This window comes from Exophiala bonariae (genome assembly GCF_035927105.1).
Source record: "Exophiala bonariae strain CCFEE 5792 chromosome Unknown scaffold_16, whole genome shotgun sequence".
In the NCBI taxonomy this organism is placed as follows: domain Eukaryota; kingdom Fungi; phylum Ascomycota; class Eurotiomycetes; order Chaetothyriales; family Herpotrichiellaceae; genus Exophiala; species Exophiala bonariae.
The window spans coordinates 103130-124234 of NW_027042491.1; the positions used below are offsets into that span (position 1 = coordinate 103130).

Here is a 21105-nt window from a genome sequence, read left to right on the forward strand (position 1 = left end):
GTCTTATGATTTGGGAAAAAAAGAAAGCTCCGGGATTACTAGTGGCATGCTCGGTCTGGACCGGAAGAACGGAGGAATGAAATGATCCGCTGCCATTATGGTTTTATTTCTTCTATGTGATCACAATTGTGATGAGGACAGTACCGAGGTCTATTATCCATGTTACCGAAATTTCAAAGAATTGGCAAGATTGTTACGGTCAGAGGAGGCGCGACATTTGGGCTCGATGTTGGAGAAAAAATCCCTGCTGAATCATCGGAGTAAAGGTCGCGTCATAGAAGGCTGAAAATATGGGTGAGGTTCGGAAGTCCTACTTGATTAGATTAGATTAGATAGATACCTACCTAATGTATGCACATACAGGACATACCGTAGCACAACTCCCGTTACTGCTAAATCAACTTTTCATGCATTTGTCCCTAATCTTTGAGGCATGTATCATTTTGGTGTAGATTGAAAAGCACCACAAGACGGTTGCATTATCAACGTGGCGCTCATCGGGCTGATAATATTGCGACATATCTTGCCTCAACAAATACAAACTTCCCAAAACCCCTTACCCAATGTCTCACCCAAAATGCTTTTTGGGTTTCATCTACAAAATATAACAAGATGCACAGTCCCCATCGCAGACATGTTTGTCCCTCGAACCACGACGTAGCAGAAGATAGAGAATGAATGACCGATGGTAGCAATCAAGTGGTTACGTCACCATATGACGCGAAAGTCGACATTAGCGGCTGCAGAACCAATGCATACTGGGTAAGGATACTTCGCTTATTTTGATAGGGGCTACTCTGAAACTACGTCGAGTTGATCCGTCCCATCATGTTGTGCTACCACATTTCCTGCGCATCCCGAGGTCCCCGTACAGGTAAGCCTTGAGCAATAAACCAGAAGTGGGATCATAAGAGATCATCCCCACGAGATCTGGCAAAGAGCAGCTCCTGTCTGTTCGACCGAAGAATATCATGGAGAAACCACACATTTTGGTCAGCGGAGCCGGCATAGCAGGTCCGACCTTGGCCTTCTGGCTCCATCGAGCAGGCTTCACCGTGACCATTGTCGAACGATCACCCAAACTACGTGCATCGGGGCAGAACATCGATATTCGCGGGCATGGACTGACCGTCATCGAGCGCATGAGTCTGCAGGACGAAGTCAGAGCGAAGAAGACCAACGAGAAGGGATTGAGATTCGTCGATGCGCGGGATCACTGTCGAGCAGAGTTTCCAGTGGGCGATGGCACGGGGTTTACGGGTGAGATTGAGATCATGCGTGGTGACCTTGCAATCATCTTATACGAGGCTACTAAGAAAGATGTGGAATTCGTATTTGGGGATTATGTCACAGGGTATAAGGAGTCGAACGATGGGGTGGAGGTTGAGTTCGCCAATGGCCAACCTACGAGGAAGTTTGATATTTTGATTGCCGCGGATGGCTGGTCTTCGAGGACAAGAAAAATTGCATTTCCGGATAAGAACGACAGCTGCGTGAAATCCCTTGGTCAGTGGGGAGCGTGGTTTTCGCTGCCCTGGCAACCCTCAGACAGTGGATGGGCAAGATGGTACAATGCCCCTCGAGGACGGATGTTGCTGGTGCGTCCAGACAACGAGAGAGTGACTCGCGCATCCATGTGGATCATACACGACAGCAAAAAGTTCCAGGAAGCACAGCAAGCAAACGAACAAGATCAAAAGCAGTTGATGAAAGACCTCTTCGCAGATGCTGGTTGGGAAGCAGATCGGATCCTGAAAGAAATGCAAAACGCTGATGACTTCTACCTCCAGCATATCGCACAGATCAAGATCGATACATGGTCAAGGAACCGAGTGTGTCTGTTAGGCGATTCCGCATTTTGTCCCAGTCCAATCTCTGGAATGGGAACGACGGTCGCCATTGTCGGGGCATATGTTCTGGCTGGAGAGATAGTCCAGCATTGGCCAGACTATGCCGCTGGGTTCGAAGCGTACGAGAGAAAGATGAGGCCCTTTGTCGACAAGGCACAGAAGCTTGCTCCTGGAGCGCCCGCTTTAGCCAATCCGCAGACCCAGTGGGGGATTTCGATTTTATACTTTCTGCTTGGATTGGTGGCATGGATTCGATTGGACAAGATTATGGGTGCTTCGTTCAGTCCTCCAGCGACAGCGATGGAATTACCAGACTATGGAACTCTTCGTCTCAAAACCCAGTAGTTGCTGCTGGGGCAATGGGGTTTGTGCGAGGAGTAAGCCTGGAGACTTACTACGATCGGTCAAAGAGACGGAGACTCCTACGACGGAATGTTGTAGGATCCGGACCTACTTATTACGCCCCTAATTCTCCAGTAAGCCGCGGACGGAGCAGCATGCGAGAATTGCGGGACACAAGGCCATCGTCGATTATTTACCAGTCCGGCCTGAAGATGTCCATGACATTTTCACTGCAAGGACATTGGAAAGGCCCGGAAAGCGACGCGAAGCCAGCGCCAAAGAGGGGCCAAATGATATGAGGATCGCTCCGCAAACTCCACGAATGTCGGTCGTCTTGCGTGCAGGATGAAGTCTTCAGCTGGCGACTTGAGATCAAGCTTGGCAAATGTGGTAAACCTGCGAGTAGCATAAAGAGAGACGCGTGTGGAGGCGGCTGAGCCATTTCGTGGGCACTGGCAGGAGAGGTGTGAACACAATCTACCTACATAAGTTCCACCGCCATATTTCCCTTTTAAGCCGCTGCACCCCCAGGTTACGCGTGCTTGGATTGATGTCTTGTGACACTGGCAGACTCTGTATTTGTACCCGTCTCTACCTAATTACCTTGGCTAGATGCTTTAGCACCCGAGAAATTCGGTGTCCGGCTCTTCAGCTGTTCGTAAACAGGATATTTGAAAAGATGGCTAACTTGAATGATACGCATACTCGGTACGAATCAATTCGCCTGGTCAGGTCGGTGTGTTACTTGCGAGGTGATGTTGCGATGCCCTACAAACTCTGATATTCATCGCTTATCATTGGCAGCTTCAGGCTCCTTTAGACACCGCGCGGCCCGCTAACTAATAATAATATCGGAACTCGATGCGCCCGATAATGGACGGTGATTCCCATCAATTTATCAGCGGCAGGCGGTGATGATCAACACCATCCAGCCGTGAGATTGGTTCGTGTCACCCACTTAGTTTGGCCCATCAGTTGGGAGCTACCTAGGGGACTAGTGGATTACTGGCATTCAGCCGCCGGAGCATGGAGGGGCCACGAGGGGCATTGATTCAGCCTTCGGCGGTCAAGCGCATCACCGACATTAACTAAGAAAAAAAGATAAGCATGTCAAGCACCCGCCATTGCGCGCTCGGCATGCTTATTATTGACCATTTCTGTCTGGCCGTAGCATTCTTGGCCGTGCACACTTTTGGCGGACATTATCAGACACAGATTTTTACATGGTGCCCTGCCTGCTTGTATCTCACAAGCACGCGGGATTCGGGCGTTAAAGCGGTGTGCGCTCCTTCGCAACAAATATCTGGGATTTTCCCCGAAGGCCGATGTGATAATGTCATGCAGCCTTTTTTTTTTAAAGTTTGACAGAAGGAAAAAATCCTCTCCATATCCGTATACTGTCCTATTGGTCTTGCGCCTCACGGATATGCGGCGCATGGATGTAGATCGTTATTTACTGGTGGGGCAACCGTTCAGACATCGGAACTTGACTTTTCGTTGTCCGATTTAGGCAGACATCATCCGAGAGACACTTGGAAATATGGCAGTGAAGATTCATGTCGATGGAGAAGACCAAAACTGGCTGAGAAGAAGTTTCATTGTTGGGATGTCGAATTCCAAAACTCTACTGGTAACTCGGGTTGAATTTACAAAACTGGTTGGAGTACATGTCCAGCTTTCTCCGGGCCCAGCTAACGCAACGAGTGTACGGATATTATGCATGCAGGAGAACGCACGACCAGAATTTGCTGAATGAGTCGTAAGACGGTATCTTCCACTTCTTCACCGCCCAGAACAGAATTTGGACAAGGCATACCGCAAGGCTAACCACCCGCATTCTTTTCACCCGCAATACGTGCTCCTTTGGAAGACAATAGGAGAGCGATAGGACTGCAGGCTTCGCGGGATATCAAGGCAAGTCCGCATTCATAGTTTTAGACGACTGGGAGTTCCAGATTCATTCTGGGGGCCCGGTTGGTGTACATAGCTCTTTCAACGTCGTAATGCATCACGGATTTTTGAACGGGGGCCAACCAGCGGAATTCAAAACGTAGGATTCAGGTTTCAAATCCAGGCTGATGATTCGACATTGAGTACAACGGTGTAAGGATCTGGTTTAATGACAGATTCAATTGAGTAGCACGGAAGTGGAAACTTGCCGAACCATAGCATCAATCATTTTCATCTTTCAGGCTCAATGCCCATAAATCGACATGTTCCTCGCATATTCGTTGCCAGTGAATGATCTTCAATCGATCAAATGATATCGTAAATGAATCCTCAGCTTCTAGGTTGTAGATAAATGGAACAGAGTGTCCATTTTCAACTTGGCTCCTCCATAATGGGCTCTTCGTGAACTTTTCCATTGGCCTTCGGATGCTTGGGTCTATTCAGAATCGAGTTGATGAGATCTTGTGAACATTTATTATCAACGTTAATACTAGCCAGGTGGGTAGTATCACTCGTGGCGCGTTCTTTCGGCTTCGGTCGGGTTGTTAAATTAGTAGAATTCATACTGAAGGTTGATGCGCGTGAAGGTGGTCGAGATAGATCCAGGTCTGCTTGTCCAGGGGTTGAGGGACGTGATGATGTTCTTTCGAGAGGCTTTGGTGATGAGGACGAAGGCCCAGGATGAGATGGAACTGTAAGCGTGGATCCACCGACTGGGTGGGAGGTCGGTGGCGGGCCGGGCGTGGCTGTCCGGGAAGGTATTATTGAACCCATGGAGGCTGTCGATGCACGACTGAGACTGGGTGTGGGTGTCAAATAGTTGGGATCGCGCTCCTTGGTCAGGAAAGGGTGCTCAAGTAATTGCTTCGCCGTCCACCTTTCCTCAGGAACCCAAGTAATCATCTTCTTTGCGAAATCAATAAATAAATCTTTCTCTTCTCCTCGAAGACGCGAAACAGAGGCCTCCCAGTCGAGATCCTTCAAAACATAATCTGGGTACTTGAACTCGCCCTGTGAGTCGAAAAACTGATTGGATTTTGCTCCTCTCTTGAGAAATTCCTTTGGTGGAGGTCCCATCAGCGCTATCATCAAACCTAGATGCTTGGCTGGTTGATAGTGGCCTGGTCTTGTATCGATGGAATCAAACAGACCAAAGTTTTCAAACAGATCCCATAGCATGACTGCCAGATTCCAAATATCTGCAGGATATGACCATCCACATTGGAGGATAACTTCAGGGGCCATGAATGCGTTGGACTGGATGGGCTTATAATTCTTCTCATCTCCGAAAACGGCAAGACCGATATCGGTGATCTTGGCAGAAGCAATAACCGCCATGGTGGGTGCCTCGCCAAAATCACTACATGAGGTATAAATGATGCGCCCATGATGATCCGGGGCTTTGCGTGGTGCAGGATGTTCGAGCTCGCGTTGTACAAATCGATCCAGGATGGTTGGATCGCCAAGTCCCATCATGATGTTGTCCGCTTTGAGATCGGTATGTACCACTCCAGCTTCAGAGTGCAGATAGTCGAGGCCTGTGAGTAAAGCGGGTAACAACACACGAATTTTCTCACAACTAAACCGGCGGCCGGGAAATTTCTCCATGCAGAGGTCGATGGGTTCTCGTAAGACATCGTAAACAATGCACAGATGTTCACCGTGCTTGCTTTTGACTTTGAAAGTGTCAAGCATAAACCTGATGTGAGTATAACCTACATGGTCAGGATTTGCAGAAAAAAGCTTTTGGGCGATGGCCCTACGGCCTTTCAAATAGTCATCGCTCAAAGTGTTGACATTGATCTTGATGGTGACATATTTGCGGTTTCCAGAATTTTCAGCCCTGGCTTGGTAAGAATGGGCCGAAAGAATAAAAAGAGAGAGGCATACTTACGCTTTCAGATCTTTGGCCAACCATACAGTTGCTGTCATGCCAAAGCCCAATTTGACCAGAACTTTGTAACGGTCGTTGAGGGTTTCTCCCAACCGAACAGGGTAGAAAGTGTCAGCATTGTACTTGGGTAGGGTTTCTTCTTCGATGGTTTTATGTCCGGAGATGGTGTCGGCTGCGGGATGGGGTGAATTCCCACGAGAGTGCATAAAATCACTTATGGCCTGGCGGTTCGTATGGCTACGAGCCCGCTTGAGCAGACTGGGTCGCATGATGCCAACTTAGAATGTTAAGCAAGACTAGGGAGAGAAGAGATCTAACGAGAAGTCCAAGGCCATTCCAGACCTCGTGGAGCTGAATTCAGCACAAGAAAAAGGTCCAGTATGGTCGGTGGGATTGTTTGTTGAGAGAAAGAGGTTGAGATTCTGGGTTTGATGAGGCTGGAAGAAAGCTGGAGCGGAGGTAGCTGAAAAAGGACGGAAGGTTCGGCTCAGACGTCAATACAGAGTTTTGCGGTTTAGGTAAGCGGAGTGTTTTGTGGAATGCGAGACGAGTTTCGAGTCGGTCGTAGAAGTTGAAGGCTAACTAACTACTCACTTACTCACACGGGCGTAGGGAAATCGCGGGGTTTTTGTAGTTGGTTGTGAGCGTGAGTGTTTTGGAGTTTTGTAAGCATGAGGCTATTTCCTGCCGTTGCACATGGCTGAACCATGAATCATGAAAGGTTATGGCCGATGAAGTCTAATAAGTAGGAGTACGAGAAGAGCTGTGCGGACGCACCAGTGACGTGACGAGGGTTGGAATTTCGATACAAAACTGGGTCAACATTATTGACGAGTTTTAAGTTGGTCGCTCGGAGCAGTTGTAGCCTAGCAGTAAGTTAAGTTAGGGAGGGCCCCATCAGTTGTTAGGGGTTGAACGGTGATCGGCGGGAGGGAAGAAGTTGACTGCAGGGCACGAACTTGGAGGGGAAGACGGGGCCAAAGTCATCTCACCAAAGAACTTGGGCTGCAGTGAGTGGCCTTTGAGATTACAGGGGCCAGAAACTTGGCCCACGGGCAAGCATGTCACCTAAAAACTGAAATGGATTCAGGGTCCGGAGGCACCATGACGGCCATGGACCGCCGCCCGAGAAACGACCCTGTCAAACACACCTTTAAGCAGCTGATGCCTAATCACGGCCAGTGTCATTGGGTCTCCAGGTGGCGGTCTCAATTTGAATCTTAAATCTTGACGATCCGCATGAGTATTCCCACGGCAGAAAGTATCCGTGTGGTCATCAATTTACGGGAATGCTATGATGACCAAGTTTGCCTTCCAATGCTCTTGATGCACCCAGGCCACGCCACGTGTTGGTCTTTAGGCTCAGGCTTTCTCATCACAGCAGCCTGAAACTTGCCAGAGCGACTTTATCTCAAGCCTATCTGCCTCGTATCTGTCACACAGCTCTTTCCCCGCCACCCACTCTCGGGCTTTCCCACTCTGGCCCACCTGCTGCACTCATCTTTCGCAAGCTCAACCCGCTTTTTCCAGAGACTTCCATGCGTTCTTGGGTCGCGACAGCACTTCTTGGCCTCAAGCTCCAAAATGCTGACTGGCTATTTTCCGTTTTCGCGAGGGTACACTAATTTAGGTTGGTAATTCACCTCTCCCCTCCTTTTGGATTAATTTGCGAGTCTGTTTTTCGGCCTTAACTTTCCGCATCTGGATCCCTTGCCGCATAAGAAGGAACAAAAATGGCACGGAGATCCCTTGAAGTAATGCAATGGTCGTGTATGCCCAACCTCTCCCCGTACCCTTGACCATAGGTTCTATCGCTGCTGATGCCGCTGCCCCGAGACTGCATCGAATGAAGTTATTGGCGGCACTGGCTGCAGCGGGCCTGGACGGCCAAATGTCCACCATCAGCACATTATATGCTTGATATGTGGCAATCGTTGCATATCCAATCTGAATTGGATATGTTAGTCGCCAAAGTTTTTCCGCTTTCACAAGTTGACGGCAAACTTACTAGGAAGATCAATATTATCGGCCCGGCCAAACTAACTTTTTGATCCAGCGCCCAGCCATATCCTACCACGAAGGTTGAACATAGTATACTCACCGGTATCGCAACTTCCATACGAGCTGTTTCGATGGGAAACTCCCCGAGGTCCTGACGTACGCCCTTAACAACAGTAATGCCCTTCTTGTGTGCATGTCGGCGATAATTCCAGTCCATCATTTTCCCTGTTGTGAGCGCTGCCACAATGCCCCCAACCGCCACGGGGATGAAAACAAGCGCAATCTCTATGTCGTTGAATCCATAGATCTCGCCAAACGCTGACGCCGCTCCTGTGGATATTGCATAGAAACATGCAAGACATAGACCGGTCGCGACGAGGATTATGAACGATTCCGGGTCAGTGATAATGAGTATGGTAGGTATCGGGTTTGGAAATTGGAAGCGAAGATTTTGGTGAAGCTGAGCCTGTTTTGCCTTGTCGATTTCGAATCCATTCCTTCGGAGCCGCCGAAATCGTAAAGTATCCGTCAAACACCAATACCACTTTGGTGGAGGGACTGAACCATCCCCAACAACTTTGCGACATGTCTCTGGCATGAACAAAAACAGTGGCACACAGAAGACGCCCGTGAATATCAGGAGGAACCAGAACAACCAATGGTAATCGAGGCTCTGAGTTATTGCGCCTCCAATGACCGGGGCAATTGCCGGGCCCAAGAGACCTCCTATTGAAGCGAAAGCAATATATGACCCTCGTTCTTCTGATGTCACCATGTCGCCAACAATACCGTTCGATAAAGCAATTGTCCCACTACTGCCAGCACTCTGCAAGCAACGGAGGACTAGCAATGCCGCATAACTATTCTGTAATCCTAGCCCCAGATTTGCAAATAGGAAAATCGTGAAGCAAAGGACATAGGCTGGCCGTCTGCCTACGTTATCGGAGAATCCGGCAATCATCATGGGTGCTATCCCTTGGAGGATCACGTATGAGGTCACAGTCAAGTTGATTTTCGATCCAGACACGTGTAATGCTTTCGCAATGGTGTTGAGCGCCGGGAAATAAATAGTCGATGATAGAGGAGAGAAAAATCCGGCGAAAGAACCGGCGAGGATCATCATTCTCTTCTCCTTTGTGGTGAAGACAGAGTACTGTTGTAGCCGTTGCGCATCATTTCTCGAAGCCTCAGATGGAGGTTCCTGCGTCAAAGTCGGAGACCTTGCCTGTTCATCTTGTTGGCCTCGCTCGGATTCGTCAGATTGGCCATCTACCGATTCTTTCCTGGCCATGTCCTCATTCCTTGCTAACTCTTTCTCTGCAGCGTTGCTGTCGAGATGATCAATTTCAGCCATGGCGCTCGCCACAGAAGACTTCTGATATCACTGTGAACTCTGTCCCCAGCCCGGATAATGTTATCCGAACGAGTAGTTCCAGAATGTTCAAGCCAAGCCGGCCATTGAGCTTCATATAGTGCCTCGACAGTGTGCCGAAATGCTTGAGTGCTCAGGGGCAGAGCTTATGATGGATGGGTCGAGAAAAAGCAGTGGGCTCATTCGCGGCCTGGGGTACGCCAGATTTGAGTTTGCCTGCTAAATCATCTCATGTGCTAGCAGTATCAGTTGTGAAGCCACAATCGATCCAATCACCATGTCATCGAAACTACGTCGTGACACTAATCATGCAGATCCCTCGTCTGCACCATGAAGGGTGGGCAATATCGGCTGTCAATATCCAGTCACACCAACTGGAACTAATGTGGTTAGATCACGCCGGTTCAGGGCCGGTGATTGACGTCCATTCCCCACCTACAGGTCCTAGCACACACCACGACGACCAATCCCCGGTGCTGGTTTTCGAATCAGTCGGACCGGTCGGCACTTTCAGTACTGCCACCACCATCGGTTACCACGGCGTCTACTCACACTACTACCTACCCGACGTTCAGCTGAAATGCCAGAACCCCCGGAGTTCCTCTCCGGTCCGTAGACATTAAAGGAACAAGACATGCCACTTCCCTCGTAGCGACCACACATGTGATGCATCGGAGATAGCCCATGGAGGTAACGTGGCGTGCACATGCAGGGTCCGGACGCTGGCTGGCTTTACGGTGGAACTCATCGAGAAAGAGTGCGCGGTGGACAGGAGGGAGGGACCTGCAATTTGACAGCCTCGTGCCAGTGTTGGACAATCCTACCGTCGGATATGTCGTTCTATTGGTTGACTCACGAGCGAGCCATCGCCGGAGGTTACTTCAGGTCGGATATAAGATTTATGTGTTAGATTTGGCCTAAACTCGTATGGCTGGTGTGCTTTTAAGTCTATTGTTACTTTTGCCGTTTCACCGGCCGCCGTCCCATCTCCAAACCCTTTCTCCTTGATTTGCCCGGGAAGTTCTCTAGGTATACGTTGCAGGACCACAGGCGTTCGCCACATAAACTAGGTCGTTATCGCGTGAAACAAGCTTACGGAGAACCTTCTGGTAGCCCATGTTACAATCCCTTACTACCTCGGAAGGACATGAGAAAGAGTAGAGAAATCTTACTGGCATTTCCGAGTTCAAGCGCCGTGCAAAAAGCCAGATTTGAAAACGAAAGTCGCCCAATTAATTTACAATACCTAGTCATCATTGCTGCGGAAGGCTTTTTGTCACCCCTAAGGAAAACAAAGAAGCGCGCGCCAGCCATCCACCAACGCCACGATTATGGGCAACATCATTCTTCGATACCTGGTGTACTACCTCGCACAAATCCTGCGCAACGTGAAAGGACACGACAGTCTGCTCTTCACCTCGCAGGATCCGTTCAAGAACGTCCCGAAAAACATCGATGTTGTTGCCCCCGAGATCGGTCCAGAGGGTGCCGAGATGAGTGTCGAGTACAGCGCCAACGGCGGCTCAAAGTTTCCAGAGCTCAAGTGGTCGCTCAATTCTGGTGCCGGAGTGGCTGAACATGCGATAAAGGAGTATATCCTCATCAGTGAAGATCCGGATGTCCCCATCCCGGGCATGGTGGGTCTCCACGGCGTTTACTATGCCATTCCGCCCGAGAAGACGCACGTTCACCCGGGCGATATCAGTCTTGATGGATCGGTGAAAGCTGACGGTGGTGGGAAGTGGCTGAAAGGAGGGTTTCGGCTGGGAAAGAATATCCGAGGAACTGTGTATGGTGGAGCCCAGCCGCCGGTTGGACATGGTGCACATCGATACTTTTATTCAGTGATTGCATTGAAGGATAAAGTGGATGACAGTCGTATGTCTCCAGTCGCGACGAAATCGGACCTCCTGGAGGAGATTCGAGGCAAGGTCGTAGGTTGGGGGTATTGGTATGGTGTGTATGAGAATAAATGGTAGAGTCGCGACAAGAGAGCAATATCTTCAGATAGCCTTCCGTTGGTATAATCCTCTTTGTGCAAGACCAGAAACCCCGGCATTGTGCTATGCTATTTCAGACAGCGTGTCACACCGTAATCCATGCTTAGATGGGAGCAATGGTTCCATCTGCCCATGCAGGAGAGAAGATGTCGTCACCAATAGACCAGCCAAACTCGATTAGCATTGGGTCATCCAGGAAGCTGGAAAAGTCTTGCTTCATCAAGTTACTTGTCAACGCGTTGCTTAGTGGTAGTCCAGTTGCCTCGTCATGTCTCTGGGTTTCATCTGCAATGGTCAGTACTTCAAATTTGCGAGCAATATCGTATCAGGAAACGAACCGGTACGATCAGTCAATGGCGGAGCATAAACCCCAATTGCATTACCATGCTCCTCCCTACACCAGAGAAAACCATCAAGGAGAATGCTTCCCACCAGGCGGCTGCGAACTCGTAACGCCACAGCCTCGGAGCCGTTTGGCTTCTTGAAAGCTTGGTTGCTGTTCCACAGATTGGTAAGGATTGCACCGTTTCTGGCTGGTAGATCATCGTTTTGCAAAGACATGCGCTTGTGAAGGCTGATGCCGAGGAACAGTGCTGCTTTCGCTCTTTCGATATCGATGAAGGTGGAGAAGGAGGTCTTGAGCAGCCTTAGCAAGATGTGACATGGCAGCATAATGTTCAGGTATGCAAAAAGGCCCGATGCTGGTAGATTCATTGTGCCGCTCTTTTCCAAGATCTCGAATGATTCGACCACTTGACACGCAGCAACACACAAATTGTATAGAGACTGCGGATCCTGTGATGGGGGAGACTTGAAAAGGACGAAGCACTGCACACTAAGTGCAGCTACTCGTACATAGAATTGGTCGTTGACTTGGATTGTGTCAGCTATTGATGTTTGAGAGGTTACCAAAAGGCAGAGGCTTACTTGATGGATGATCTAGGCTGATTGTGGCAATTTGAGCTTGGAACAAAGCCAACAGAGTGTCTAGAGATCTCTCTTGATCAAGGCTCATAACGCGAAGGCCATTCTGAGACACTGCAGTACAGCATCTAGTGACAACGTCTTGAAGCTTAAGTTCAAATTTCAGACCTGCTGGCATTTTCTCGTAAAGAATTCGTTTCTGTTCAGATTCATGAGGGATGTCAAAGATGGCCGAGATGGGGTTGCCTTTTGAGAAGCATGACCTGTTGAACGTTAGGATTGAGTCAGCCTTTGATGCTGATACGGATGGCTCTCTGCCTCGGCACTCACCGCATGTATATCAGTTGGCAATAGCCCCAAGTCTCAGCACGTCTTTTGATCTCATCGTCATCTAGTTTGAGACGAACCCTACTGAACTCCTGGCTGGATACTGGGAGGTGAAGACCCATTTGCGTAGCCATGTGAACAAGCGCACCCGCCAGAGGATAGTTTAAGTCATGACCAGTGCTTGACTTTGGAAATGGCCAACAGAGTACAAGAAGTAGGCCTTGCACCACCTGTAGAGTGACCGTAGCATTGAGCGTGAGCAGAGCCATATTGTGGATCTTCGCTGGCAAGAAGCCCAATAGGGTTGGATTTCTAGGATACGACCGACAAGCGACACCGACAATGGTCCAGAACAAGAATGGTGAAAGAGCATAGTATGCATTCGGGCTCATTGAAGGGTCAAGAATAGGCATGAAGTTGGCATAATCTCGAAAATACCTGGGACGCCAAATGGTTAGTTCTGGTGAGTATAATCATCTTCGGGCCTTACGTTTGAAAAAGCTCATCAATATCCCTGGAGCTAATGGTTTGTCCATCCAGATTCCGCGGTAAAGTGAGCAAAGGTTGCGGGTCGTGCGTAAGACTCTCAGGTGTCTGTAGACTCTCCACAGCATGAGATAGGGACCGGAAGGACGTTGGTGCAATGGTCGCACCCCGAAAGAATGGTGCCACGGATGCCAAGCGACTTTCTGCTTCGGCAGTATGACTGACGTTCACGTTCACAGTGTTTACAGACTTCCAGGACCGCTCGGGAAATGCTGGCTCCGACTGACTAGAAGATCTCAATTGCTGTTGGAGTTCGTCTGTTTGCTGCTCAAGCTCGGACATTCTCCTATCATCGCCGTGGCATGAGCATTTGCAGCGAAAGATCGACCACCGCTATCGTTTGGAGGAGAACTTACTTGCGTTTATGCTCTCGTTTGAAAGGCTCAGAGATCGTACATTCCCGGTTCATCTTTCGACATCTTGTGCATGGTTTATTGGGATGCATATATGCATCGCATTTGGCCTTGGGACGCGTCAAATTAGCTTGGGCTTTCCGAGACTTCTCGAACACGTTCAAATGCCCACCTTCTGCTGACGACATTCTGTGCATGCCCTCTTAACGATTTGTTTTGAGTCGCTCCTGTTTGCATTTAGTATCAACAATTGGGTTAGCCAATAGGAGAGATCTGAACGGACTGTGGAGTTGAAGTTTCGTTCATGGTGACAACTTCAGCCTTGTTGGGAGTCTATCGTAGGACTCGTAAAGAGGGTCTTGTGTCGTCGAGATGGTACGGAGCATGAACACAAGATATTAATGCTGGCAAAGGTGATGCTACACGACTTCCGTTCCCCGGTGACGCGGTATCCGACGTCGCCTGCCGAACGTGAGGGAACATAGCCCAGGCTGAAAAAGGCAAGTAGGCCGAAAGAATGCCGACGCCCCTCACGTGATGTCTTGACGGGTTGTACGCCAACGATGAGCATAGGTTATTGGCGATGTTCACATTGATCTTGAGGGTGTTTAGGGATAGAAGAACACTCATCAAGATCTGCTCGAAGTATAACACGATAGAGTCTGCCTAGGCGAAGAAAAGCAATCCTCATTGTTCATCTGTTGTACATGTCCTCCCCATGCCCGATCTTCCATGCCCGACCCTCACCCGTCGATTGGAATCCCGGTCAAGAAGGCGTGATCGAGGGCTCGAAACCGACCCAGAAAGGCTATAATTGAGGAATTTAGCCTTTTGGCGAGGCTGGAAAATCTTCCAAGGATATCTATTTCTGCCACGGAAGTTCAGAGAACAATATGGCTAAGGCCTGCGGCCCAGCAGAGTCTCCATTCACCGCCCAAGCCGCTGTGATACAGGAATGCTCCAAGTGTCTCTGTCACTTCATCCCAATCCTGGCCGCGACCGGACCAGCTAAAGAACTTAGCCATGAGCTCTGCTTGGAGCTGTGGCAAGGAGCCTCTTCTAGCCGAATTTGTGATAAGGAGAGACATCCATGACCAGAAATCTATCTCCCACTGCTTTTTGGGATCGGCAGACAGAACAGTATCTGCAAGCTCTTTCACAACTCGTTTGTAACCAGAGCATCGGCAAGTCCAGTGCAGAATGTTGGCATGATATATGAATAGTGCTTTGCAAAGCGCCCTTTCCATGTGATATTGGTGATCCACAGTTCGGCACAATTCCATTACCATAGCAGCATTTGCTCTGGGGTCGAAGTCTATCAGGAATGCTTGATCGTCATCCGAGACTGTCTTTGCGGAGTCGGGTCCTATGCATCGTGTCCACCGGATTGTATTCTCAAGAATTGTCAAAACATGGGTGGAGAGATGTCCTTCCGATGCCATGTGTTGAAAGCCAGGAGTGAGATTCGCCAGAGTTTTCTCCAAAGAACCTGAGAAGGGTTGAGAAGGATACTCCAATTTGAGGCTTGTCTGGGTAGAAGAGGGGGATTGATTGGTATTCCCAAACAATACTAAACCATTCGATTCCGCCCTGTAATGCATATTAGAACTGGCATGACGATCAGATCACGCCGACGAACCATGAGACGAAAGACTTTAATGAGCCACCATATGCTGCAAAAACGCCATCTCCGCTTGCACTCAGCATTTTGCGAAGACCTTCCAGATGCGCCTTGTACGCATCGACATCCAAAAAGACATTCTGGCAATATCAGTGAATAGGCATAGTGAAGGAAAAAGACCAGATACCTACATCGGTGATCATGAGAAGTACTGTGGCAAAGATGACAGCCTCGTCCACATGTCCTGAGATGAGCCGCCGTCTGATGCCTGCTAGCGCTTCACATTTGTGGTGAATGGAGGCATTGCATAGATATGTGGTGAAATTCGAGCCGGCTGCTCTAAAACTCAAACATAAAGCAACACAGGCTTCGAAAAGCTCCACATTCTGTAATGCTGCAGGGAAAACATCTCTTATCAATGGATTGTCTTTTGTTTGGAACTTTAACCCAGGCTTCTGCGAAGGCGCCCAGTGATGAATGACTAGAAACCGTTAACAAACGCATTCCGTAAAGGGAGAAAACGATTACAATGATTCATTGCTGTAACAACCTCTTCACCTTGGCGGGAAGGAAGGGTGTCGAAAGGGTCGAAGAGAAGAGATTTTGGATGACTGGTAAGCCGAATAAACGCATTCAGATCTCCAAATTTATGACCAGGCGTATCTGCCAATTCATAATACTTGGATGACTGGAAGTGTGCAAGGCCTTTAGAAGCAAGAGCATCAGTAGATGCTTTCATCCCCATCAACCCGGGAGTATTGAGCTCTTGGCAGGACTTTTGACCTGAGCTAAAGTCAGATGAGACCTCGAGACTGATTCTCCTCGAGTCTGATGGGGAGTCATGTTGGTCGGTCGGAGTTGGGACTGAGATGTCATCCAGGCTTGAATCAGTCTGGTCTTGGATAGGGCGGACTTTATCCTTTGGGCGGTGGCCAGCTCCAGGTCTCCGTTTCCGCCAATATGCAACACGGGCAGCATGGGCCCTGGCTTCGGTATGTTGTAATTCCTGAAGTCGTCTTTTGTTCGGCTTGGAATTATCTCTGAAAGTGGACACATTATAATCGATAAAAGTGGCCATGCTTGTGTTTAGCCAGCCATTGACGCCGACACATTGAGGGAATGGGCCGCGCCTTACAGCCCTTTCAGCATAGCGAACTGTCACGCGGCAGGGTGGATGAGGTCTGCTCTTTCCAGAAGACTAGATGGGCAATCAACACGATTTGCGACAAATTGAGGGTGTGTTGCAAAATGTAGGTGGGTGAGCGCGGATATTAGTACAAGCACGAATGGTTCAGTATCGGGCTCATTAAGATCTTGGAGATTAGTCACTGGTCAACCATCTTCTAGGGCTGAGGTGTGCATCGACTTGGCAAGAAAGAATATGGCATCAGAGAACGGGGAATTGGACAAATTCAAGACAAGTCGAAGTCAAAAGGATCAGAGGACATGCTTAGCAAATCAGTAAGTTGGGGTCCAGATTTGTTCACATTTGATATCAAGTTGGTGTGACCGTGATGGAGATCGGGGGCTTTGGCCAGACACCAAGGGACGGATGGGCGGTAAGCATTGAACTGGAGAGATGAATGCCCCTTCGCATGTTCGTTACGGCTTCTTCCGGGTCCTTGTCTGAAGCATTGTTATATAATCCTTGGGTAACTTGTCTAGGGGTGGTTAGGCTTGTTCATGTGTATCCGGAACAAATCCAGTGTGTCGGACCTACCTACACGTTACCCAATTGACTATTCCACTTCTATCGAGGAAATCGTTTTCGCAGGATCTGAAGGCATCAAGGACCTACTAGGTAGTATCTGCAGTAGCAGGCACACGTAGCGATATCCAAGGTCTCGTCGAAATGGAGTTCTTAATGGCGGGTGGCTCCTCCTTCCCTAAAATTCAAAGGCTACAGGGCTGCGCCTTCCTCTGTGCCACAAGAAGCTAAACCACTTTAGGACAATTCGCGACTCCGAATCGTGCGGAGATGATCCAGAAAATTGTTCGCAACTTTTTTGATCATTGCGGCATACCACATTGAGGCTGCACCCAAAATCTCTGATATGGCAACTCACAATATCTTCATCCGCTGTCGAGCACTACCCCTCCGACCTTGAGTGCAAAAGTTCATACTCTTGTCGTCTCAACCATGGATATTCACCGCTGCCGTTTTGTCCCATACCCTCCCCAGCCGATCAACTACCTCGCCTTCTCGCATCCTTCTGATCCGAAACAAAAGTCACCCTCCGATTTACGTCTGGCGGTGGGGCGCAATAATGGCGATATTGAGATCTGGAATCCCTTGCACGGCAATTGGACGCAAGACATCATTCTAAAAGACGCTCCAAACAGCGCGATCGAACAAATAGCTTGGACACAGGATGTCATCAGTCCCACGGAAAGTGGACCACTCCGTCTGTTCAGTACTGGAGGTTCTACATCTGTTGTCGAATGGAACTTGGAGACTGGGGTGCCCAAGAGAAAAGTCGAGGGAAATTTAGGTGATATCTGGTGCTTTGCTGCCCAACCACAGCAACAGCCTTACAGCCCCAACGAAAACGCTGCGTCTTCACAACTACTTGCAGCTGGATGTAACAATGGCTCAATAGTCTTGTTCACCACTGAAGACGACGATTTACGTTATATTCAAGCTCTTCCACCGCCGCCGACAAAGAAGCCAAGGGTTCTGACAATAACATGGCGCGATCGAAACACTATTGTTGCAGGTTATGATGACAGCATGATCAGAGTAATTGATGTACCGACCAGGACTATTACTCGGCACATGAGCTTGGGTAAACCCGTTGATGGCAATGACACTATTGTGTGGACTGTGAAGTGTTTACCAAACGGCACAATAATTTCTGGAGATTCTTCGGGCGAATTGAAAATTTGGGATCCTCAGAATTATTCACTGCTTCAGCGCCTCCGAAGTCATGATGCCGACATTCTAGCCGTCACAACAAATTTCGCCGGAGACATGATATTTTCACTCGGTGTAGACCGAAGGACTGTCACCTATAAGCCTGTCGAGACGAACTCATCAAAAAGAATAACGAGCTGGGCCGCGATCTCCCACCGCAGATATCACAGACATGACATCAAATGTGCCACCGCTTTCGAAAGGACAGACATGAGTGTGCTCGTGTCGGGTGGTATGGACGCAACACCGATCGTGACCCCTATCAAGCGATCTCAGTCTGAGAAACATCTTACTCTATCCCATCTACCACAAAAACCCCAAATTTCAGCTTCAACTAGGTCCCGGCTTTTCATTTCTTGGTGGGATAATGTGATCGCCGTGTACCATATTTCCCGAAGACGAACCCCCGAACAGAATTTTTTCGACTCTGAACAATTCGAGGCTGAGGATTCTTCATATGAACCGCTCACAAAAGTGGTGCTAAAAGGCAACCACGCTATTCAAGACGCCCAAATAGCTAACAATGGACAATTGATAATTGTCATCACCAATGATCAGGTCAAACTGTTTCAACTACGAAAGACTACAGTAACAGGAAAGCCAGCAATCCGGACACGTCAAATCGAGCTCCCATCTTTCATTACGAGACTAGGTGGAAGACTCGGAGGTTTTACTCCCGATGGGAAATGGCTGTATATTGTTCGCAATGACAATGCCATAGTATTGCTCAAGATTCTACTGTCGAGTGATCCAAGACAACCTCCAACTGCGCACCTAAAGAGTACTAAACTCTACCGACCATCTCAACCACAGCCTAGTACGGCATTGGGTGACCATCACCGAATTATTACACAAGTTTCATTTTCCAGCGACAGCCGAATTCTTGCTGTGGGTGACCTTTCAGGCGCCATCAACACGTGGATTCTCGAAGGACACGAGGATGTGGATTTCGTGGAGACTATTTCCAATCGGTCTGATAAGTCCTCAGGCGCTTCATCGGACGCTTCTTCTGACGAAGAAGAAGAAGATGATGATGACATTGCGCCAGTAGTGCACGGCCAGAAATGGATTCGCAATCCATCAGGCCCGTCCTTGCCACAACTTGACTCAGCCATTCTGATGTTGACTTTCCGCCCATCTCTCCCAGGATCGCCATCTCAATCGACAAGTACCAACCTCGGCCTGCATGCAACGAGACGTAACCCACATCCTGTCTCCCAGGAGTTTCCAACAACAGACGTGAAACTTGTTGCTTTGACAGCGAACCATCAGCTCACAGAGTTTGAGGTCATGTCCAACAGGCTTAGTGACTGGACACGACGTAATCCTTCTCGGTACCTGCCGTCTTCTTTTACGAGATTGAAAGATCGAGTGATGGGATCCTTCTGGGATGTCACCGACAGAAGGAATCGAGGTGAACGACTATGGCTCTACAGTCATAACTACCTATTTATGTTCGATATGAGTCGAGATCTGCCACGGGTGATCTACCACGGGAACGAAACCCATAAGACCCCAAGGACCGCGAATTCCAAAGATGGCAACAAGACCACACTAGGCAAGTACCAAGTTCTAGACCCTATTGCGAATGGAGTCCAACAGAGCCCCTCCAAGACCAGAAGCGAGAAAAGAAGTCAGAGTCAGTCAGAGGATAAGGCTGTTCAGAGCACAGTGGGAGTAAAAAAGCGACGCCGTTCTCGTCCATTCCACAAATCTTCAGGAGCAGGTGACCCGATAATCACAGCTGAACGACCTGGTGGGTTCGGGAGTAATGTCGTAAAATTCCAGAACAACAGCGACGACGAAGAAACATTCGACATTGACACTGCCATGGATGAAGCTGACAACAACACGGATGACGTTGATATGGGAGATTACGAAGAGAATGATGCTCTTGTAATCATGCGTCGCGGCGAGATTGAAGCCGGCCACGACACCAATGGTGCAGATAATGAAAGCAGCAACCCTAAGCCTAGCATCAGAAGACCTCATCACTATTTGACGACAGAATACACCTCTATCCTGGGCATCGCTGTGATCGGACCAGACAACAGCGAGTCAATGACGACAACGGACCCATCGCCTGAACACCCAACCAACGGCCTGACCACATCACAAAACAACAACAACGGTCTCGAACTCGTCATCGTCGAGCGCCCTATGTACGACGTCGAACAGGTCCCGCGCTTCGATAGCACGCAGAATTGGGATACTTGAATACAATGATAACGACGGACAGTGGTTTAATGGTCGGGAATAGAAGGGACCGTCTAATCATAAGCCGTTATGCACTGGGTAGAATCCTCCACATGTAGATACGTGCGAAATAGCGAGTTCGAGATAGAATATCTCCCGAATGGCATCTGGTACTTTACTAGTAGCGTTATTCCACAACAGTCTATGTGCAAGAACCTTCCCAATCGCCCTCTCCTACTATTACTCCTACTTGCCTCGTCGTGAGGAGAATACCGAATGCCAGGTCCTCGACGTGTCATCCAAAGCACAAACTCAATTCACGGGTGTACGTATGTATGTGTGTGCGTGCATATGATGTGTGCGTACCTATGTATGTATGTACAGTATGTGCCATCCATCCATATCTTATCTTATCGTGTCTTTATTTGTCCACGACTAGAGTCCCGAGTGGGTGAGTGAGTGAGCGAGCGAGCCGCGCGTCTCCTCCGGCGAATACTCCGTTGAGCTACGAGTAGGTACCTAACTATCTATCCACATATACACAGACAGGTATCAGCTCGACTCTTGCGCTCGAGATGTATGGATAGATGCAGAATCATCGCACTACCCTACCCTGACGGTCGGTCAGTCAGTGTGCAGGGACCTCTGTACACTGCAAGTAGTTAGAATGGACTTCTCTGCTCGTGCCGTGCCGCACGCGTCACTGTGATATTGATATTGATATTGATTTTGATATCTTTGAGTGGCGGGCATTGTGGGAGACACGAAACGGGAAGCGCACGGTACGATGGTATAGAGTTTTCAGGACATTAGAA

The 21105-nt window shown here is 49.0% G+C and overlaps 7 protein-coding genes across 7 annotated transcripts; 3 read left to right on the forward strand and 4 right to left on the reverse strand.

The window, feature by feature from the left end:
- Positions 1 to 971: 971 nt before the first annotated feature.
- LTR84_003333 (uncharacterized protein) lies at positions 972 to 2195 on the forward strand (the record flags this gene model as incomplete). The annotated part of the gene is made up of 1 exon (XM_064846921.1): positions 972 to 2195. The coding sequence occupies one exon, from the start codon at positions 972 to 974 to the stop codon at positions 2193 to 2195; it is 1224 nt and encodes a 407-aa protein (XP_064705274.1).
- A 2319-nt stretch (positions 2196 to 4514) lies between these two features.
- Positions 4515 to 6305, reverse strand: LTR84_003334 (uncharacterized protein; the record flags this gene model as incomplete). The annotated part of the gene is made up of 2 exons (XM_064846922.1): positions 4515 to 5985; positions 6037 to 6305. 2 exons carry the CDS (start codon positions 6303 to 6305, stop codon positions 4515 to 4517), a joined length of 1740 nt encoding a protein of 579 aa, XP_064705275.1.
- Positions 6306 to 7662: 1357 nt separating this feature from the next.
- Positions 7663 to 9391, reverse strand: LTR84_003335 (uncharacterized protein; the record flags this gene model as incomplete). Its single annotated transcript, XM_064846923.1, has 2 exons — positions 7663 to 7983; positions 8138 to 9391. 2 exons carry the CDS (start codon positions 9389 to 9391, stop codon positions 7663 to 7665), a joined length of 1575 nt encoding a protein of 524 aa, XP_064705276.1.
- A 1349-nt stretch (positions 9392 to 10740) lies between these two features.
- On the forward strand, positions 10741 to 11388 carry LTR84_003336 (uncharacterized protein; the record flags this gene model as incomplete). The annotated part of the gene is made up of 1 exon (XM_064846924.1): positions 10741 to 11388. The coding sequence occupies one exon, from the start codon at positions 10741 to 10743 to the stop codon at positions 11386 to 11388; it is 648 nt and encodes a 215-aa protein (XP_064705277.1).
- A 124-nt stretch (positions 11389 to 11512) lies between these two features.
- On the reverse strand, positions 11513 to 13488 carry LTR84_003337 (uncharacterized protein; the record flags this gene model as incomplete). Its single annotated transcript, XM_064846925.1, has 5 exons — positions 11513 to 11694; positions 11748 to 12281; positions 12337 to 12596; positions 12664 to 13098; positions 13151 to 13488. The coding sequence occupies 5 exons, from the start codon at positions 13486 to 13488 to the stop codon at positions 11513 to 11515; spliced, it is 1749 nt and encodes a 582-aa protein (XP_064705278.1).
- A 952-nt stretch (positions 13489 to 14440) lies between these two features.
- On the reverse strand, positions 14441 to 16258 carry LTR84_003338 (uncharacterized protein; the record flags this gene model as incomplete). The annotated part of the gene is made up of 4 exons (XM_064846926.1): positions 14441 to 15149; positions 15199 to 15320; positions 15372 to 15661; positions 15709 to 16258. The coding sequence occupies 4 exons, from the start codon at positions 16256 to 16258 to the stop codon at positions 14441 to 14443; spliced, it is 1671 nt and encodes a 556-aa protein (XP_064705279.1).
- A 1062-nt stretch (positions 16259 to 17320) lies between these two features.
- On the forward strand, positions 17321 to 20311 carry LTR84_003339 (uncharacterized protein; the record flags this gene model as incomplete). Its single annotated transcript, XM_064846927.1, has 1 exon — positions 17321 to 20311. One exon carries the CDS (start codon positions 17321 to 17323, stop codon positions 20309 to 20311), a length of 2991 nt encoding a protein of 996 aa, XP_064705280.1.
- Positions 20312 to 21105: the final 794 nt, after the last annotated feature.